The following is a 22,209-nucleotide window of genomic DNA, read 5'->3' as shown; positions in this document are numbered from 1 at the left end:
GCCTTCTTGTTGCCAATAAAGTTCTTCACGACAAGAACAAAATCCTTCCACGCTTCCAGTTCCACTTCGTTCATTGAGTTTTTAAACTCTGGATCTCTGATGAGCTGATGGAGTTGAGGACCATCAAAGATGCCAGCTTTCAACTTCTCCATGGTCAGTCCTGGAAAAGTATGGCACAAGTAAGTGAAGCATCCACCATCTTTGTCCAGAGCTTTGGTGAACTGTTTGATCAAGCTGAGCTTGATGTACATCGGTGGGAAGAGTATCCTGTCTCTGTCCACCAGAGGGATGTTTATGACTTTCCTTGCTCTGCAAGGCACCAGTTCCTCCTGTACAGGCCAGTCCTTCTTCGTGTAATGCTGAGCTTTGTCCCTACTATCCCACATGCACAGAAAGCACGGGTACTTGGTAAACCCGGACTGTAGCCCAACAAAACAAAAAATACCAGTTAGTCAAAAATTGGCCCATGTAAACTCTTCAGAATTAATTTATTTAAAGAAATAACAAAGAATTTTGCCTCATATAAATAGAAAATACCCGGACGTGTAAGAAAAAATGTAAAAAACATCATTAAGGGTAAGCGGTGGCTGAGTGGTAGCGTGCTGGGCCCACATTCATCGCGTGATGGACGACGTGAGTTCGAATCCCCATGCTACCACCTCGGATTTTTCAGTCACCGCCGAGTGGCTTAAAACTACCCACATGCTGTCCTGAAGATCACCCATCAACCCGGACTCTAGAGGAAACCATCCAAGTGAATCAAGAACGAGTTCCGGGGGCAGCATGAGCCAAGAGAAGATGGTGCCACTATAAACACCTGCCTGCGCCAATATGGGCTGGGGCCGACTACCATCCAGGCCCCTCAAGCAAGCCTACCGGCGCTATAGGCATAGACGTAAAATAGAAAATAAAAAAAAGTGGCGATAGATAAAAAAGTTGACCTGATTGAGCAAAGCCAATGTGATTTTTGGATTCAGCACATCCAAATTGTCTTAAATCAGCTAAAAAAAAATTAGACAATAAATTTGCTGTTGGCCAGTGTTGTTATCATTCTTTTCCAGGTGAATGTCAAAATTGTTTTTATTATAAGAATGAGAAGCTCATGACGCACTATAAACGTGAGTGAATTTCAGACATGAGTAGATTTTGAAGCCTGTAGGAGCTCTTTATTGCAGTATTGATGAGGACAACATTATTTGTTCTTTGAAACTTGAGTTGTATGAATCAGCTCAGGCTTCATAATCTGCTATGATAAAATAACATTTATGCCATTATTCCTTTACTGCTTTTTGGATTTTTCATAACCTGATTGGTCATGTATTTTGAATTCACAAAACATTTCTTTGTTATGAAATGTTATAGATAATGACATGATGGTATTCTTTTCTCAGCATGATCCACTAGACATATTAGTGGATGTGACGGACATCCCTAGCACAATTCAGGTAATGCACTGTGCGTAAGACTGTTAACTAGTTCAGTAGGAAGTCTAAGTACACCACTGGATTCATATCACAGTGCATGATGCTGCAGAGTAGCACTTTTTATTTTTTGGTAGTGTACTCGTAGCATTTTCTTGTTGCACTGCAACATTTCAATATCAAACTCAGAGCATTGCATCTGAGCTCAGTCACTGTAGACAAAAGAGTGGAATCTAACTTGATTCTTTATTGCATTAGATGAAAGGCCTATGCAACCTAATCATGCTTCCCTAGAAATGTATTATATATATCGGACAATTTTTCTTTTATTCAGTTTCCTTTTGTTCATGCATTACCAGGTGACAGTTACCTTCGTGTTGCTTGTGGCTTATAGTTTTTTTCTGGTTGCTTAAAAGTTGTAGCTTTTAGTTTGTGGCAAAGCTTTTAAGATGATGGATATATTGAGCTTCATAGGTTCCTCTGTAACCCTACGGATTAAGGAGGGTTAATGATGGTCATACAAGTCACCATTGTAGATAACTACAGAAAAAGAGAATTATACAAATGTTCCCCTACTTACAATCCTTCAACTTACAAATTTTCAGCTTTACCATGGTATGATTATGATATGTATGCAGTAGAATCTGTACTTTGAATTCTGAATTTCAATGTGTATCAATATTTCATTACAAAATAGGCTTTGCATTTGATAATTTGCCCAACTTTAGGGTGTAGTTAGTGTTTTGCGTATAGTTAAGGTAGGCTATATTAAGCTAGGCTGTGATGTTTGGTAGGTGTGGATTCAACTAGCAATATTTTCAACCACAAATAGTTTAACAGAATTAGCCCATTGTAAGTCGAGGCATATCTGTAATAATCAATCTTATGAATTTATAGAGGCAATAATTTGATAATTTACTATATAAAAAACAAAATAAGAAGCTATTAAACGTTAACTTGTCTCCCATCGTGCCGCAACTTCTCAGACATGAAGATACCGTCTTGCGTGTTGATGTGGAGTCATGAATTTCATTACAGAGAACTTCTGCATGGAAATTCCCAATACAGATACATAAATACAAGCAACCCTCACTGTATAAAGAAGACTGATTGCTTATATGATCATGAACAATCCCAACACAAAATGTATACAATCCTCTGTGATTGGTTGCATAAATTTGGACAGCCAAAGTAACAGTGGCAACCTAGAAACAAGAAAGAAAGAAGGTCAGGGGAGACAGAGAATAAGGTGGAGACTTGAAATTAGAGCATTTGTCAGAGTAGGATGGAGTATACGCTAACATTAGATAAAGGTGGAAAACATTAGAAAAGGGTTTTGTCCTACAGTGAATTAGTAATTATGATTATTTATAAAGTTCATATTTTTGATGACTTATTATTTTATGCCTCTAGGTTTATGACCTTTGTTATGTTGACAGTAAGAGCCAGGCAAGCCTTGCATGTGTGTTTCTCTTTTTGTATTTGTCTGCTAGTTTGTAAACCTCAGTTTGCATGTATTTTTCTTTTTTGCTCACATTCATAGTTGCTGGCAGAGTGTTGGTTTCCTGGAAATGCAGATGGTTATCCCCTCCTCACAAGGTATAGTATATTTATTGTTCTACTGTTGTCTTTAGGTCTCTTATCTCATATGACAGGCAATACAGATATTGGCTTTTTTTAAAATTCATCGGTTCACTTTACCTGTCTGTGCTTCTTTATGTTTGTCTAAATCTAGTTTGATGAATTTCCAGGATACCAACTTGGGATTTAAATTTATAAATTTTCTCTATAGTAAAACTATTCAACTGATTGCGTAATGGTGTTACACAGTATATGAGCTTTATCCTTGGTCCTAAGAATGGAGAGGGAATTAAGAAAATGTAAAAATTCTCTTCATTTTTTGTCCGGGGAGGCAAATAAAAGGAACACAGCTCCTACAAGCACACTACTGGAATGGAAAGTTGGGGACTAGACTCCCTTTTTAATTAGTTTTGTTAAGAACACTTATCAAAATGGTCACATAGCCATTTTAATCCACCCTCACCACCTTACCTTTACTAAAAATGGAGTTATTGATGACACTGATAATGTGATTGATCTAAAATTCATTCATGATACTTTAAAATGGGTCAAGAAAATAACCACAGTAGAGTATATCAAAGACTGTAGCTGGTCTTAAAGTATTTTTTTAATGTCATCATTAAATTATAGGAAACTGATTTATTCTTGAAATCTCCATGAATAAAATGTTAATTAAATCCTGATCCCAAGTTGTCCATTGTAGTGTTTTTTTTAGATCATTACTATGGGAATTTTCTCTATAATACTGATGCTTTTCTCATTTCTGCTTAGTTTTCTTAAATATGGGAAATAAAAAATCAGTGTTAGATGCATCACCACTTTTATTGTTTTTCTCGGATAGCAAATTAAATAAGAGCCTTGTGTAAGATGCAATGAGCTTAAATTTTTTTCAGTGCCTGAATAATTAATGGTCTGTGTAAGTTACCCATTCATCTAATGATTAACTAGTCAACACCAGTCATCTAGTATGTACATGAACTAGAATAATTTCAAAAGTTACCATTTTCTGGAGCTAACTTATTATTTGTATTGTATAAAGGTAAAAGAAGGATTCTAATAATATTCTTTTCTCTTTTGCCCATCTGAATGTTTGTACATGCTCTTTGTGTGTGTGTGTGTGTGTGTGTGTGTGTGTGTGTGCTTTATTTTCTTGTCTGAATGTGTGCAGCCGTTCCTAGGCCGGTGTATGATAGGGGGGCATGTACACATCTCAGCCAGGTATAAGGATGCCTTTTATGTGAGCTGGAACTGGCCACGCATACGCCAGACCTGCATGTTCCTGAACCTGTCCGTGCTGCTGGCCCTCCTGTGTGTGTGTGTGGGACTTTTGGTGCAGGTGAGTAGTGGGCAGGATACAAATTGACCAAGTAAAGGTTGTGTGATCAGGTGTGGGTAAACCTGAGGCTGGCTGGATGAATATGTCTTGGACGGCAGGAAGAAGCAACATCCAGAATGAGGAGTGTGAATGTGGGTGGGGATGGCATTTAGGACAAGGTTGAATGAGTAGGATTTGATGATCATCTGTATTTATGAAAAGACAGTCATGGAATTAGTGATCTTTGTTATCAGGAGAACTAACAGGGTGGAAATTATGCTTGGATCAGTGAGGCATAAATGGACATAGTTAATGATCAGTGTAGTAGGGTTCAGTCATAATGCTAGTGGTTTGAGTTATGACCAAACCAAGAAGTTAAGAGAGAGAAACCTGAGGATTGGCTGACATGGCTGACATTATCTCTAGTTACCATAGCCCTAGGTGAGGGTTGTCATGGAGTTTGGAAAGTAATGAGATAGATTGCATGTGAATTTGTTAACCAGTGAGAAGAGAATATTGCTTTTGAGTAAAAATTTTTGGGCATGCAGTCACTTAAGTCATGTATCAATGGGGTTATGGAGTGGTGTTTGTCTTGATATATCTATTACCTCTCTGAGTGTTTCCTTCTCTCCATTGTCACCACCCAGATGCCTCAAGGGTCTGAATGTAACCCGCACCATGCATGGTGGCAAGGATCCGTCATGTACGAGGTGTTTGTGCCAAGCTTCCATGATTCCAACGGGGATGGGGTGGGGGATTTGCCGGGCCTCACTGCCAAGCTGGATTATATACAGGTTTGTTGAGAAAAACTGTGGAGGGTAATTTAAGTTCAGGCTTAATATTGACTACAGAAGATAATGAATGTATATATAAATGAGGTAGTGACTTGTAATGGGTTTGTGATCTGTTGAGGCTTTGTGTTTTCAGTAATCTTGTTTGCACTAAACACAGGCAGAATGTGAATGTATATCATATAAATGTATTTTAGATAGTAGACTAAACTTTATAAATGCAGAGTCCAGTATATAAATAACGATAACTGTTATAGCCAGACTACTTCGAAAAGACAAGCCAAAAACAGCTTGAGCCTGTTCCCTCAGAGTCTGGGTGTTCGTGGTGTGCGTCTTGCCTCCATTCTTAAGGCATCAGACTACTTGGCCAGCCACACTGCTGTTGTAAACTACACAGCCGTGGATCCTCTGCTGGGGACGCTGGAGGACCTAAAGATGCTGGCCACACACCTACATCAACGGGACATGTATCTCCTCATGGACCTGCCCCTCGCTTATGCCACAGGTTAGGTTTAAACAATCTCCTTAAAATTTAAACCCTGTCTTTCATTTCTGCTTATCCCCATCACCTCAAATCATTCCCAAGATTCTTCTTCACCCATTCCACCCTGCCTGCACTCTCTTCTTTGCCTCTCTTTGGCACTCCCCATTTTATTGGACAGTTGCCCTCAAATATTTAGACTCACTGTAATCCTCACTATTTTACTGTTCTCCCTCTCATTCTCTTGTTATGCTCCTACTGGTTTTGATTTATCTTTTCTCTAGTGCATGCCTCCACTTCTTGTTGCTTGCCTCAACCTCAACTCTGGGAGGCAGTGACTGGGGCCATCCACCAGGCCCCATAAGAGAGCCTAATGGTATTATGGGCAGAAAAAAACCCTCATACTTCTCTGCTACTTCTGACTTCATGCAATATCACACCTCTCTTGGCATACTGTCCTATTTTTCTTCTGAATCCTCAAAAACAAAATTTAGGTCCTTTTGACTTCTATACTTCTCCATCAACATTTTCAAAGCAAACATTGCATCTTTAGTACTTTTCCTGGCATGAAGCCATACTGCTCACCATTCGTAACCTCTTCTCTTAACTTAGCTTCAGCTAGTTTTTCCCATACCTTCAGGCTGTGATTGATGTTTGTTTGTTTAATAAAGAAAGGAAAGAACTTGGAACTATTACTGTATCTTTCGTGGAGAACATCACCTGAATATACTTAATATCAGCCATGCTGTTGCATTTGTATATATGGGCCTGTATATAGCCTGGCAATTCTTGTGGCTTCTGACAAATAAACTGTCTTTGACACTCTCCACCTGCAGCGGAAAACACCATCACCCTGGCGGGGGTGTACCCAGTCCTCAAGCACTGGTTGGCTTTGGGTGTCAACGGCTTCTTTTTCCCTGATATCACAGAGGTATGGTGGACTTGACCTCACAGTTTATTGGTGGTAAACATAATTTTTTTAGAAATGTATTGCCGTGATTGCTGAAATCATATTAATTGTAAAACTACTTTGGTTTCCACTTATTAACCAGTCTTTGAGGGGAATGGCTGATTGGTAGCTAGTATAGAGGTAAATTCTTTGAATATTGTTCATGGCTGTGATTATTATGCTGTGAGTAAGGGACCCAAGTACATTTTACTTTCTACCTTTTCATTTTGCAACCATTTCACTCTTTTTAAAGCTTCAAGAGCTTACTTTTTCATTACTATTGACTCCTAAATACTTGGAATATAGTATGACTAAATGCTCTTGTTGTGACCTTGAAACAAATAGAAAGGAAAATTAGTAAAACTATTGGTATGTGGAATATGAATTTTATTTTTTTCTCCCTGTCATAACCTAGAAAGTGGACTTTTTTGGGAATGAGTCAACATTCGGCTCTTGCATATATGAAAAAATAAACTGAGGATTAGCAGTGTGAATGCCTATAAATTAGTTTTTGAAATGTATAGGCTGTTAAAGTTTTCACTAATTTCAGTTTATATATGCTCTGCCTAGAGTAAGTTTCATGCCATTGACCTTTTTTGTATTGTATTTTTCTATGTTCTTAATATGTCCAATAATATGTATTTACATACAATCATTGTTATTGATATCCAGTCATATGATCTGTTTTGGGGCTCCTGGTCCCAAATTGACCCTACATGGTCCTCTGTATTAGGCAGGGTATTATCTCACTTGAAAAGGTATCACAGTAGCCCAAGCTGCTCACTATTGGTCAGTTGAATTCTCCAGTGACAATCTTGTGTATTTTTGTCTTTTCTATATTCTCTTTAGTGGGCTCTTCACTTTTGCAGTTAAGGATCACTTAATGATTACATCAAGAAAATTTCATACGAAGGGTTTTATTCCCTTAAACCCATTCCTTATATACGACCCTGGTTCACAGCATCACTCTGTGCCACTTCACAGCTGGCAGGTGATCCTGGGCTTGTTGAGGCGCTGCATGAGTGGCGGAACATCCTGGATCAGTACAGTAGTGGCATGGAGCACCGGGTGATGATGGCACCGGTGGAGCTGCTCGACAAGCTGCAGGCAGATGGCTTCCCTCACCTGGACCACCTCATCCACCAACTGGACCTTATTGATGTTTCAGTCAATCTCACAGGCCCTGCTGAGGTAGGGATGGTGTATTCATCTAGTTGTGGCATACAGGATTTCAGTTACCTTCATGTTGGCCTGTCTCCATACCAAGTTTACTTAATTTTGTCATAAAAGTCATGGATATCTCTCTCTCTTTCTCTCTCTTCAATTATATTTTTCTCATTTATTTATTATAACCAAAGGATACATGCAACCCCTGAGCAGTAAAAGAGGAGAGAGGCTTCATGCAAAGCTTATCCACACAGGTCATCCCAGATTTGCTGAGGAGCGCCACAGCCTGGGACAACCACGCCTCACTGCCGTGGATCAACTGGCACATGGGTGGGATTGGAAGACAACGTGTGGCTGCCCTTGCTGACCTTCACCCACTGGGACGTAGTTTGGTGCTCCTCTTCTTCCCTGGCACCATCACCCTCTATTATGGGGATGAACTGGACTCTTCTAGCATGTCACAGGTAAGTATTGTCCATGAGCATGAGACTGACAGAAATTATTTATCTTTCACATGAAAGATTTTTAGTGATAATTATCCTCTCCCATGGTCAGGATGATGACTGGTCATCCATCATGGCTTGGAACACTGATGCTCATGCTGGATTTAGCTCCACTGAACCCTGGAGGCCCCTTAATACTGGCTGGGAGGATGACAATGTTGAGAACCAGAACTACACCATCTCTGTGTTATCCACTATGGTGATGGCTCGGCAAGAGAAGGTTAGAAAGGAAGATAATTATTGTGTACTTGTAATGTATTTTGTCATATTGATTCTTTGATTTTTGTTACTTATTTGTTATTCTGTATATGATTATAGTTCAAAACTCGATTAATTTGTTTTCTTAGGTTTTGAATGGGTGTACTATATAAGGAATTATATATTCAACAGTAATTTTTTCTTCAGGTACCCATATACATCAATGGCATCTTTGACTACGAAGGAGACTACCATCCCACCAAGACAAACAATTATAGGGTATGTGAGAGATGCACTTTTACTAAAACACCAATCTTGTTTTAACACAGAGACTTGGCCCTACAATGACTGCCTTGTTGGCTCTTATAATGTCCCATTGCAATTACTTCAATGTAGAAGCCAGGTTTCTAATTATTATAATTTGATCAGTATGACATTCATGGAAGAAATTATGGTATAAACTTTATTGCATAGATCATGGTCTTTGTCCTGCAGTGGACTCCTAATGGCTGATGATGAGTTGATAAGACGTATGGTCTTTTCTCAATATTGTTTTATCCTTAACAAAAATCAGGAGCAGTAGACGTTACCCCTAAACTATACAAGTGATAAATGTAGTAGTATTTAGGAAAATTCAAATGCATTTTTAATGGTTTATTAAAACATTTAACCAGTACAATGCAGAAAACATTGATGAAATAAAGGCGAGGAAGTGTGAAATATGCAACCTTGAATATTCTTTCTCTTATAAGATATATATAGATTTTCATCTCATGCCTAGATCTTTTACTTTAACTTAGACCCACAATGTGTGAATATTGCCAGCCTCAATGAAGCAAGGCAGGCAGTAATTTTTTGTGGTTGTCTGTTTGTTTGTCTGTCTGTTCATTGCAAAAATATTTAAAAAATGGGTTGACTTTATCACTGAATACACTTGAGAACATCCTTTATTGAATATCTCAAACTGATTAACTTTTGGAACACTTTGATAAATACTGACTAAATGATGACAAATAAATGAAAAATTAAACAAGCATGTTTCAAGGAATATGTATTGCCCAGTTTCTATTTTATTTTATCATAAAGGAACTGGACTACCTATGTGGGAAACAAGAAACTGTGAATTATAATTTCTTTAAATGTTGTTTGTATTAAGAAAATTTTTTCTGGTATTAGTTTTGTTGAAGTGTACTATTTTTATAAAGTTGGTAAAACTAATTATTTATATTAACATCTTTCAAACAGGTACGATTTGCCAAGGAAGACTTGCTGATAATGGACAGGTTTTATCCTCGCCGGAACCAATACGCTGTGGTTGCCAACCTTGGGAATGAGGTAATCAACAAGGACCTTTCCCATTATTACTTTGGTGGCTCAGTTTTAGCTTCTTCCCATGGTCAGACAGGCTTTGTAACCTTCCGTAACATTAGTCTGCAGCCAGGTGAGGCTTTGGCTTGTATATTAGACTTGTAATTAGAGCTTAATTTAGTAGTGTTTCAAGTTTTGTAGCATATTTTAAGATGCATAATGAGTCTAGTCACTTCAGATTGAATCCTTCAGAACTGAAGGATGTAAACACTACTCTTTGTAGTGGACCTTAGAGTGTGTTGTGAGAGTGGTAATAGGACAGTTTCAAGTGTGTTAATGAAATATGTTGTTTTAATGTGTCTTGATGGCTGAAAAATCACAGTATTTCAGCAAGGAACAAGAATGTAGTCAATTATTATTATTCTACCTATAAAACTAAACTTCATACACCTTTTTCTTCATATGTACAATACTCGTAATCTCACTACGTGCAGAGTGCATAATTTTCTGAAGGATATATTTTTGACGAAAAAAATGCTATAAAGTAACTCGGTGGAGTAATGGTGCTGAATAAATGATGTTTACATCAAAGCTGCACAGAAACTTGAACACTCAGAGCATCAGTTTGGTGGCTTGTCACAATAAACAAAATAGCTGATTAACTGATCTCAGGATGGGTTTAGTAGATTGCCCTGACTGATTGAGTGATACTTTAAAAGTTGTGCTGTTCTAAGCTAAGTAATGCTTGTTATAGTCACAAATTAAGGAACATAGCCAACTTAAATCTGATCTTAAATGTAAAGTATTATGGTAACAATGTTCAGAAGAAATTTTGTAGTCAGGTATTTGATTACATATTTGTGTTAGTTTGCCTTCAATTCACTCAAGATGTTAACAATCCTGATGATTTCCACATGTAAAGAGTATACTTCATGTTTACTCAGATCAATTTAGCCATAAAAGCAATGAAGCTGCAGCATCTGGCCTCTGTCATTGGTAGCAGATTCTGTGTAATATTCTGGAAGCCTGGGTCTTATGTTCATGTGTGACAGATTTTGTGTTGGTTTATTTAAAAAATAAAAAAAATCTTAAAACACAGGTGTAGATAAGAAATCATTAATGTGATGGTGACACTGGCTGCTGGGTAGATGATTCATTCACTTGTTTTCATACCCTGACCAAGGCTGCAGAAAGAAAAAAAAACTTATGAATTGTTATCCTCTTCAAGGCTTGTTAGTAATTAAGGACTAAGGATAAAAAATAAGAAGGTAATTAGTAAGGGATGATACTGTGGCTGTGTCTTAGAATAGGGGGTGAATACCCTACTTAGGTTCAGAGGCCAAGGAAATGGAGATAAGCATCATGGCAAAGCACTACCTAGTGTGTGTGGCTCCATTACTTCGACGTCCATTTATCATTTACCACCCTGAAGAGCTATGAATTGTAGTGGTTTTCTTTGCCAAATGGTTGAGGATATCAACCTGATAATTCACACAAAAAACATTGGTTGTGGTTTGTCATTATATCAGTATGCTGTTGTATCCAAGTACCATCATGACAGTAAGGGAGTTTTGCTTGTCTCTGTGCCTTAACAATACAGAAGGAAGTGCTCCGTGACCATGTGCTTCAGTATTGTGATGCCTGATTGAAGGTTGTATTATAAAGGCTGAGGATAAATGATCAGTCTTATTTATGTTAGGAATTGAATTATTTAGTGGTTTTATGGTTCATGAGGTGGAATTCATGAATCATACTTGCCTAAATGTAACTCATCATTATTAAAAGTTCATTGCAGTTTGTATTTCATTTTAATATGCTATTGCTGTACCCAAATAAGAATATGAAGGCTTATGTTCTTAATACAAGTCCTTCCTGTCTAAGGCTGCAGCTGCACTGGGAGTGAGAATGTGAGAGTGGGTGAGAGCGAGGGTGCAAAGGGAAATTTCTATGGCTGCACGAAAAGTGAGTAGAGGCGAGGGTTGTCATGGCAGTACAACCCGTGGTGCCGCGCCCGCCTTTTTTTATTAATAGTCAACAGACCGACCACCAGCTGATGTCCTGGACGTCATGGCATGTGTGTTGAAATCTCTTTTACCAGAGAATAGTATGATGAAGTGCCAAGAGTTCTTATGGCTCAAGAGAGTGCGGGACATGTCAATGTCCCGCAAAAGCTGTATGCGTACAAAACATGATAAATGAAGAAGAGGGTCAAGTCAATAACTAATGTGACAGTAAAGACTGAGACTTTGCATATAATACATAGGCTTTAAAAAGCTACTCAAGTACTGCCAAATATGTCAGATAATCATAACATACTTTTGTTCTGAAGGAGCAGTATGTACCCTGGCAACACTAGCCTAGCAACACAACACATCCCTCATGCCTACCTCATCAGCGCACACGAGGGATGAGGTGAGATGTTTTTAGAAATAGTTCTGTGCTTCGCTTATTTGGCGTTTTATGAAAATTCTGTATACATCATCATGTTCAGGAGGCTTTTTGTTTGTAAGCACTAATGTATATAATATCATGTACATATGAATGTAGGAATTGTGTCGAAACACCATTTCAATATCACGCCACTCTCTCAGGTCCATAAATAGCTACCTTTCCAACAACATCCGGTGGCGTGATCCTGAGCTGGTGTTTCGACACATACATTCCTACATTCATATGTACATGATATTATATATATTAGTGCCTTACATGTTATAAGATGGAATTGTTTATTTTAGTACTTATTTCATAGCTGCTGCGAATGGTGGTTATATGTAAAATGTGTTATAAACATTACAGAGTGATTCTTTAACTTCAACTCATCACTATTTATTTAGTTTTTGTTTTACTGTGTTTTCACAAACACATTCGAGTTTGTGATGTCACTCTGTCTGACCGAGTGAGCTTATGCGAGAAAAGTTAGCCGTCTACTCTTCTCACTTCCTCACCTTTCTACTCACTTTCTCGCCATTATCTGCTCGCAGCCAGTGCAGCCACCTCCATTGGTAGTAATGAATTAAAGTTCCTTGCTCTTGTTCACTCTCAGTGTGGCTGCAACCTAAGCCATTCCTTTGGCATTAGTTCCAACTTTATCAGCACGCCAGACCCAATTCATTATGAGCTTTCTAAGAACCATTTTTGTGGGGTTAATGGCTACATCCAACATTATTTTTCTGTTAGAAATAATCTCAAGTATCAGCCTCAGAACTAGAATAGCTCAGAGATGAACTAGGAAATTGTTATGATCTATGGCATGGAGTATGCTGAAAGTTGAACTACTTATTACTTCCAGTAAAAAGAAGGAATTTTTAATGCAACTTGTATGCAGAATACAAGGTTAGCAAACAAGATTTTCATGGTACAAGTTATATTTTTTAATACTTAAAAAAAAAAACTTTACAATGGATTTTAATTTGTTCTTGCCTTCAGCCACATAAATTACTTTACAGTATCAACTTTTAAGATATCTAAAGCCTAGATTGTCACATTCATTCAAAGTTTCTCTTAAATAAATATCACATGGGACACACACTAAAGCTTATGCCTATTTATTAAAAGCACTTATGGTATGAGAAGATGAAAACCTATGTGAACGTAAGAATGATGGAGCAGTGAAGCAGAGAACTGAATTAAGAATTACATTCTACTAGTTCTCACTGTCATCTATAGTCCAACTGAAGCATAAAAATCTAAACTTATGCCCATATATATATATATATATATATATATATATATATATATATATATATATATATATATATATATATATATATATATATATATATATATATATCTATATATATATATATATATATATATATATATATATATATAATTTGTTTAGAGTGAGTTTTTGCAGCTTGAAATTAGTGATTGCAAGACAACAGAAATTGTGCACAAAGGTGTAAAAAAAAAAAAAAAAAAAAAAAAAAAAAAAAAAATTGCAGATTGTTTTATAATCTCATACTTGTACACATGAAGCAATACTTGAGGTGCTATTTCAGTGTAAAATACCAAAGTGTATTTAGTATATGAATATCAGAGTGAAACATGATAGATTTTAAAAATGGGGAAAAAGTTCTACACAGACCACTTACAAGAGCTACAAGGCTTCTACCAAAACACCACAACTTACCCCATGCACACAAGGCAGCTTCTCAGGAGCCATCAATCAGGACATACATACACATAAGAAGCACTGCCTTGCATCCACTACTTCTGGAGAACTTGCACCCGGGCATCAAGGTTGGTGATGTTGTTATTAATTATTTCCAGGTTCTTTGAGAACTTCTCTTGTACACTTGTAAGCAAATCAGCATTGGAGTGAAGGGCTGCACTGAGGCGGGTCTGGGCCACATCAAGCTGCTTCAATGACCCACTGAACTGCATAGCTGAAAGTTGGGCTCAATAAGTGTCATACAAAGAGGTAAGACAGAAATATACTATTTGACATTCTTTAATTTAGAATTGTCTTTTTAATGGATCTGATTTAGCATGAGCTGAACCTGTATCTTAGACTATTTTTTTATATGCTGACTCCCTACCACCTTTTTGTAGGCCTTGTACCTTTCCCATAACATACAGATCATTGTAATCAAACACTCTTAAGTAACACAAGTCATAAGGGTGGTGTACCTTGGTCATGGAGAGCTTCTAAGGATACTAGTCGATTCACAACTTCAGGCAGGGCAGAACACAGTGTTTCTGTTTTCTTCACCAGTTCATACAGTTCTGACACCTGGAATGGAAACCAAATTAGAAAATCACATGAGGATTCTTTTATAGGTAAGACAACTTTTTTCACATTTGAATATTATTTAAAACACATAAGTGGAAATATCACAAAAATATCACATCCAAGGAAAAAAAATAGTATGAGGTTTGTGTGACACCAAAACAGGTTTCAAGTTCAAAGAAACATGATAGCACAAAAATACTGAAGCTCAAATTTGATTAATATCAACATATCACACAATGTAAGTGTGTGTGTGTGTGTGTATGTGTGTGTGTTTTACATGTTGCCTATAATGCCTGTAGGCTTTCTTCAGGGGCCTCTTGGGCGACCCCAGTCTGTCAGTGGCGCAGTGAATTTTATTTATAGTGGCTGCTGTGATATATGACTCTTGCTTGGCCCACATGCTGTACCTCAGTGCTCCTCTTGAACAAAGTCACTGAAGTTAGGGTTGATTGAAGATCCGGGCACCACGTGGGTAATCTTCTGCCGCTTGGCGATGGTTTGAAAAATCAGTGTGTTTAGGTAGGACTTGAACCTAGGTCCATGGGCTCACCACAGCCACACGCTGACCACTCAGCCACATCCACCCTTGTGTGTGTGTGTTGTGTGAACTGTTTGCAGGAATACAAAAAGCATATCCTACCTTGCTCTGCTTGTCAGCATCCTCAATGGCTGCCTTCTTCTCTGAGATGGAATTCATACGTGTGTGTATGGCATGCAAGCGGCCCTCTATGTGATCAAGGTGTGCTGGCTCCAACAGAGCCAGTCGGGCACTCAGCACTTGCACAGCCCCGAGCACTGATCGGTGATTGGTCCACGCCGACAGACTCGACTAAAGCATGGAAGAGGAAAGGGAGAAAGGAATATTTGGGTTTGATTAACTGATCAGCTCTTTGTTCCTCTTATGGGTTAGGTCAGCTATCTGATGTGGCTACCCTAATTCAAGGAATTTTATATAATTTAGTATTGTTCAGCTAATTCTCTGACATGAATAGAGGGAGGCAATAGAGATGGCTATTAGGTATGTAGTGAGTTCACTGAGTTGCACTTTCTTCCTAATATTTAAGGTTATCTGATTCTGACTGGTCTAGAAAGTTCAATAATTGCTTTGGTTTGTATTTATGGAATTTGCAAATTGATTTTAATTTGTTGAGGTAGATCTAAAAACCTCTGGGTAATATAAGCTATTTAGTATTTTTAATGACATAGAAGCCAAGCAGAACTGCATATATCAACTTTCTAAATATTGCAAAGAACAGTTCTTACTTGTCACTTATATATCTGAACTCTTATAAATGCTCTCCCTCCTTAAAAGTGTAAATTTACCTGCAAAGCTTGTCCTTTCCCACAAATGCAAGTTAACGTTAAAGAGGAAGCAGAATTAAGATAAATATTGAAAAGAAATGTTTCTTTACAAAGACAGGTAATAATAAAAATAAAAGTAGCTGCCCTTACAAGTTTGTCTGGATTGTTTCCAACAAGAGTTTCAATGCGATCAATCTTCTTCTCTAGCTCTGCCACGCTGGCTAGCTGGTTGAGACGAGCATGTTCTGGGGCATAGTATAGCTCATACACCATTCCATTACCACCACTGCCACTTATGTTGCTTTCCTTAACCTCCTTCTTGCTGCCACTCTGTTTCTTTTCTGACACAAGGCCAATCTGCTTGAAGCTCTCTAACAAGTTGATGAGTTTCCTTGAAAATAAAGAAAAAGAATCATTAAGATTACCTAGATACAAATATCGTGTGTCCCTACATCACTTTTAGAGAGTGACATCTGCCATGCTGTGGTAACTACATAATGTGTGTATTTTTTAGCCAAATGTTGAGAAATATCATAATACCCATAGGTCAGTTAAACAAGCTCCAAAGCTCTCTCTGGGAGGGTAGTGGCTGACAACAGAGCACACAGTACAGTACATTACCATTCCTTTATTGTAATTTGTCCCAAAGAAAAATTCAGTACCATAGCTGTACCATACCTATAAATTACCTTTGTACCTTACTAGCATGATAAAATATCCCACTGTAATTTTGTACCTGATATCGTATCACATGGAGTTCCTTGGGAGGGCTCAGATGGAGACACACTTTCCTAACCTCACTTAGCCTCTGAAGTTGGGGTTCAGATCAAGATAGGTAGGTTAACTGTGGTTACCAAGGGTTGCTACCCTAATGACTTCCCCTCAGGTCTGGGTAGAAGCCAAGGCAGGTTCACACTTAGCCTGAAGCAAGTGTGGCTTGGTACATAAAAGGTATGAAAAAATCATTTGTACCTCCATACTAAACCGTACTAAAAAAAAAAATGTGCTATAATACCATACTGTACTATTATCAGCCTTACAATTGTACAGTACCGTATTCATGGACTGGCTGGCAGTCATGAGTCCACTGCATTATGAGTCCCTAGTAAATTACACATTATCAGTCACAATGATCTCGCTCAGTCAATCCAGAGCCAAAAGAGACTCAGTCACCAAGAGGCTGATGCAGCCAGTCAGTACTTTTGCTGCTCACACTCTCAAGCAATCAGGGGCCCCTAGGAACTCCATAACCAAGAAGCTAATGCTTGATGGTCATGATGCTCTCACTTTCATCCTATCAGGAGCAAGGAGGGACTCGGTCTCTACCTGCTACACTCCTGTCACTCCAAATGTTATTGCATTTTTACTTTCTTCTGCTTTTTTTTAAGGTATTTTGTTTGACTGACTTGCATCACTGTCACATGGAGTGGTTCATTATTACATGGCAAATTTGATGTGTGCTAAATAGAAAAAAGATTCTCAAAGATTCAATATCCCTTATTCAAGGTTTCATGTTCAATTGATACTCTTACATTAAATCTCATTAAATCAATATTCTACTGAACCAAACTTTCAACAACACTCACTTCTGGAGAGCAAGCTGTGGCTGAGAGATTGAAGCCACTACCTCTGCTCCTAGGGTGTCCTCCAGTTTCAGATCAACCAGTGTGCGGTGAAGACCCTCCACCTGCTCACCAAGCTCCACAGAAGATGCCACACCTTCCCCACATGGTACTGTACCCTGGGGCCATTTGAAAAGTTATAAGCTGAATGTGAAAGCAGTAACAGCAATTCTCACAACAGGATTTTCCCATCAAAGTGCTAGAAAAGTCTTTTAACAAAACAAGGTAGCATAAAATGATGATTTGAGTAGAGGAACTTTGGCTATGGTAGTGCCAGCATACCTTGATGCCCTGGACTTCCTCCAACAGCTGGTTCACCTCACACTGCAGTCGCTGGTATTTCTGGATTACTGTCTCTTCTGCCCCCTCACCAGCCACCTCCCACTCAATACGTCTGCAGGAGAAAAAATACAAGGATCAGAAAACAATCTTGAAAGAGGAAAACAATACAAGAGTGTGTTGATGCTGGGGCTAAATATCCTGAATGTCAATAGAACAAATCAAGAAGGAAAAGACTGGGATATGTGATTGCCAAATAATATACAAAGGAAATACAGAGAAAGACAAAAAAAGGTTCTAAATGCCATGTTAGAACCATCAGCTAATATGTACAAGCACCCACTAGATCCACACCCAAGATGTTTTCTTTTTCTCTAAAGATAATTTTTACAGTCAATATTCCTTATCGATTTCAATATTTTATATTTGGAATTGTTCAATGTGTTTTATATATTTAGAATCAAGGTACATTCAGTGATGTTATTCTAATTAGGAAATGTCAAGTCACAAATAATAATGCATCAAGGTCTACATGACACCACCCATGATAAAGATTCAGTGAGGCAAGTCTGCTAATTAACCAACTTTTGCTTTCAAATTTTTCAAAAATAATTTTGAAACAACATATATATTGGTGACTATATTATGGAACAAATCAAATTTCTAACCTTGCATCATAACCTTTGCGTCGTGAATTTGTGAGTCTGTCTGAGAAATCTACGTGAGAGGCATCAAGGACCTGTGGAGAGAATGATGGAGTATGAATGTGGTATGCTGGCATCCTAGGCCATGAAGATACATCCTAACAAATCAATGTAAACAAGATATTGAAGATAAATCTTATGGCTTGGAAATTTATACAGGAACAATAATATAAAACACAAGTACCTGTGATAAGGAGTTAGAGCATCCTACATTAGTAGCTACTTGTATTCAGTATCCTCAAGTCTGATAAAACTAAAAAAAGATAAACAAGCAACAGTTGTAATGGCACAATGGTCAACAATATATAATTGCCTAATACTGCTATATTATTGATTACCAATCTTGGTAGCTAATTTTCCATTTAAGTTATGAAATAATGGTAAACATCTCTGACTAAACTGAAAGAAGAGATAGAAGAGAAGGAAGAGTAGGAGGAGGAGGAAAAATACTAGGCAGAGGAGACAGAGTACAATGTGAAGAGAGAAAGAAGTACATTAGCCTTGTCCCTACCTTTCCCTTGAAGCGTTGGTGAGCATCACCTGCAGAGATGTGTAGCACCTCCACTGCACCACCTGTCTCCCCTAGTTCAGATGGAGGCAAGTCCTGCTCACTCTCTGGCAGGTCACATGTCTCATACACATCTGGCTGGTCATACACCTGTGGTGGGAGATGGGCAAAGGATGGTATTTGTATGAGGTGTGGACATATTGATTACATACTTAACCCCTTCACTACGGCCAGGCCAAAACAGCGCCTCACACCATATCCGGGATCGCCGCGTGCGCCAAATTTCAAATGTCGCTATTGAATATAACAAGTTTTCAGCCATAAACTCAACATAATCATCATGTAATATATATGAAAACATGCAGAATTAAATGGTGCACATAAAGAAACATATATTAATTGATAATTTTGAGACATAAGCATAAATATAGAGATAAAATTACTCGTATATTGGCTAAAGCGAGCCTGGACGCAGTATGCGCGTCCTCGGATATGGTACGGGGCACGCAAGGACGCAGTATACATGTCCTCATGTTGAAGGGGTTAAGTTTCATGATTAGACAGACACACACAAACAGCATGAGGTTGTGGTTTTATCATTAACTTTCCAAGCAATCAATGTCAGATGATCACTGGTTCACAGAGGGACTCATCCACCCTACAACAGGTCTTGCTTATATTCCAGTTGGGGTCTAGCCACCCTCCTCACTGGCAAGTCAGAAAAATATGACGACATGTTAAGGAGACAGTCTTGTCACTGACACTCCAAACCCACAAATCAGGCGGTACACTAGCTATACTAGATCTATACCTCAGATACATATATTGCATGTAATACTCAACACTTCTGGTCAGTAAGACTGGGTGTTTAGGCTGTTAGGTCTATATTCCCTAAGCTTACTAGGTTTGACTGACTAGCACAAAGGAATGTGGTATAATTCTTCGTAAAAAAATAGACGGTCTAATGTAATTCAAGAGGTACTAACCTAAGCCCACCAAAAAGTAACCTTACCCCACTATTATAGGGTAAAATTCCAGTGGTGGGTGAGAACCTATAACCTAACTTGGCCTGACATGACCTAACTTAACTATATAAATATATCCTTACCTAACCTGACCTGTGCCCTGCTGTCTAAATGCAATAAATGGAAATAACTCCCTGATCATATTTTAAGAAATCAATATCTCCCGAACAAGTGATTTGTGTCGGAAAACCAATACGGCACGGTGTTGTATATACACAAAGTACTTCGTAAAGCACCATGGTGTCCTTTGCAGTGAGATGGGTGTAGTTCTGGAATAATACCTAATATGGCAACCCAATGGTAAACAGTAATGGCATCCTAACACCAAAAAAGAAGGGATTTTATTTAGTTTCCTTAGTCTTTTCTAGAGACAAATGTTAAAGTGATGTGTCCTTTTACCTATGATTACCGCTAGAATCTATGTAATTTAACTTTTTTTTTTTGGGGGGGGGGCACAGCACTGACTTAATGGGTGTTTTGACAGCTGCCAGCCATTACTTTCATAATGTAAGGATATATTCTTGAGTCAAAGCGGAGCCAAATCGATGCGTCCTTACATCTACAATTACCGCAAGAATGTATATAATTTATCTTAGAGGGGCGGGACACAGTACTGACTCAATGGGTGGTTTGACAGCTGCCAGCCATTACTTAGCAGGGAGTATGACCATTATCTTGCAACATATGGAAATATTCTTGAGTCAAAGTGATGCCAAAGCGATGCGTCCTTACATCTACAATTACCGCAAGAATCTATATAATTTAGCCTGGGGGGGGGGGACAGCAATGACTCAATGGTTGTCTTGACTCTTGACAGCTGTCAGCCATTACTTAGCAGGGAGTATCACCATTATTTTGCAACATAAGGAAAGATTCTTGAGTCAAAGCAATGCCAAGGTGATGTGTCCTTACATCTATAATTACCGTAAGAATCTATATTTTTTTTAGCCTGGGGGGGGGGGGGGGAAACAACAATGACTCAATGGTTGTCTTGACTCTTGACAGCTGTCAGCCATTACTTAGCAGGGAGTATCACCATCATCTCGCAACATAAGGAAATATTCTTGAGTCAAAGCGATGCCAAGGCAATGCGTCCTTACATCTATAATTACCACAAGAATCTATATAATTTAGCCTGGGGAGGGGGGGGGGCACAGCAATGACTCGATGGTTGTCTTGACTCTTGACAGCTGCCAGCCATAACTTAGCAGGGAGTATCACCATTATCTCCGAGTGTAAGTAAGTATTCTTGAGTCTTTAAACACTTCACGCCTACTTGCTCCTCAATACCTGGCCGTCTTGACAGTACGGGAGGTGAGTGTCAGTAGGCAATATTATATATATAGTGCTTTTATCTACTTATTTTTCTTTTTACAGTAAAGGAAGCAGCTCAAGGGCAACAAAAAGCAAGTGTAGAAAAGGAAAAGTCCGGTCCTATATAAAAAGTAAAGAGTGGCTGTGGGGGTGGTGGTAGTAGTAGTGGTAGAGGAGGAAGAAGAGTGGTAGTAGTAGTAGTAGTAGTAGTAGTAGTAGTAGTAGTAGTAGTAGGGGAGGAGTGGCAGTAGTAGTAGTAGTAGTAGGGGGGAGGAGGAGGAGTGGTAGTAGAAGTAGTAGTAGCAGGGGAGGAATGGTAGTAGTTATATAGCAGTAGAAGTAGCATGGGAGGAGAGGAGTGGTAGAAGTAGTAGTAGTGGTAGTATAGGAAGGTTTAGTAGTAGTATAAGTAGTAGCAGTGCTCTAGAGACTCACAATCCCCGGCAGTCCAGCGTATTTAGGGTCGGCCATGGTAACGTGTGAGTCACCGCCTCGCCCTCCCAGCTGGTCTCTCCTCGTCTCCTCGGTCTCGGCTCCAAGGACTGTATTTAATGATTTTCTTATATTCTTCTTCATCTAAAATTCGTCCAGTTACGCAATTAAGTTCAATATGCCAAGAACAGCACATGAGGGTATTTAATTTATGGACTTTTATCCTTTGTAGCGCGGTATTCAAAATGGTTATACAGACAGGTATATTTGTCTTGCTCATGTATTCAGTAATTGACCAAATATTCATGTATGTATAATTGTAATTTGCCAACGGTAGCACAACTTTGTACATGGATTTTAGACTAGGTATTTTGAGTCTATACGAAATTGACCTCTTTTTTGGGGGCATTCCTCTTTGTCTTTTTCTATTGGAGCAGTGCTAGTGGGCGTTTATCATTTACTTTATATCCTCGCCCTTAGTCACATTACTTTACTGTAGAGATAGAATAATGTGAGATGATTTCTATTAAATTCTTCTTCTTCTTCTTCTTCTTTTGACCTATAACGCTTTGTA

The 22,209-nt window shown here is 38.5% G+C and overlaps 2 protein-coding genes across 5 annotated transcripts in view; one reads left to right on the top strand and one right to left on the bottom strand.

The window, feature by feature from the left end:
- LOC127007322 (4F2 cell-surface antigen heavy chain-like) overlaps positions 1-11,508 on the top strand; it is a 17,664-nt gene extending 6,156 nt beyond the window's left edge. For 2 of the 3 annotated variants that reach the window (XM_050878131.1, XM_050878130.1), the window contains exons 6-15: positions 1,392-1,445; positions 4,171-4,338; positions 4,965-5,111; positions 5,418-5,613; positions 6,426-6,520; positions 7,523-7,729; positions 7,960-8,169; positions 8,261-8,428; positions 8,614-8,685; positions 9,652-11,508. In XM_050878131.1, coding sequence (XP_050734088.1) covers positions 1,392-1,445; positions 4,171-4,338; positions 4,965-5,111; positions 5,418-5,613; positions 6,426-6,520; positions 7,523-7,729; positions 7,960-8,169; positions 8,261-8,428; positions 8,614-8,685; positions 9,652-9,879 — 1,545 coding nt within the window. In that variant the 3' untranslated portion in view covers positions 9,880-11,508. The remainder of the gene's footprint in view (positions 1-1,391; positions 1,446-4,170; positions 4,339-4,964; positions 5,112-5,417; positions 5,614-6,425; positions 6,521-7,522; positions 7,730-7,959; positions 8,170-8,260; positions 8,429-8,613; positions 8,686-9,651) is intronic. The other variant, XM_050878132.1, reaches the window with a different exon arrangement.
- On the bottom strand, positions 10,789-21,791 carry LOC127007324 (dynactin subunit 2-like). 2 transcript variants are annotated; one of them, XR_007760184.1, is made up of 10 exons: positions 21,639-21,791; positions 18,868-19,014; positions 18,321-18,391; positions 17,656-17,767; positions 17,338-17,492; positions 15,902-16,142; positions 15,090-15,278; positions 14,347-14,449; positions 13,847-14,102; positions 10,789-10,898 (listed from the first exon to the last, which is right to left on the bottom strand). XR_007760184.1 is itself a non-coding variant. In XM_050878135.1 (9 exons), the coding sequence occupies exons 1-9, from the start codon at positions 21,777-21,779 to the stop codon at positions 13,924-13,926; spliced, it is 1,338 nt and encodes a 445-aa protein (XP_050734092.1). In that variant the 5' UTR covers positions 21,780-21,791; the 3' UTR covers positions 10,789-13,923. The 2 variants fall into 2 exon arrangements, 1 of the variants encoding a protein (XP_050734092.1); XM_050878135.1 differs by having other exon boundaries at positions 10,789-14,102.
- Positions 21,792-22,209: the final 418 nt, after the last annotated feature.

This window comes from Eriocheir sinensis, chromosome 35 (assembly GCF_024679095.1).
Source record: "Eriocheir sinensis breed Jianghai 21 chromosome 35, ASM2467909v1, whole genome shotgun sequence".
Classification (NCBI taxonomy): domain Eukaryota; kingdom Metazoa; phylum Arthropoda; class Malacostraca; order Decapoda; family Varunidae; genus Eriocheir; species Eriocheir sinensis.
This window is presented reverse-complemented; position numbering and strand designations above follow the sequence as displayed.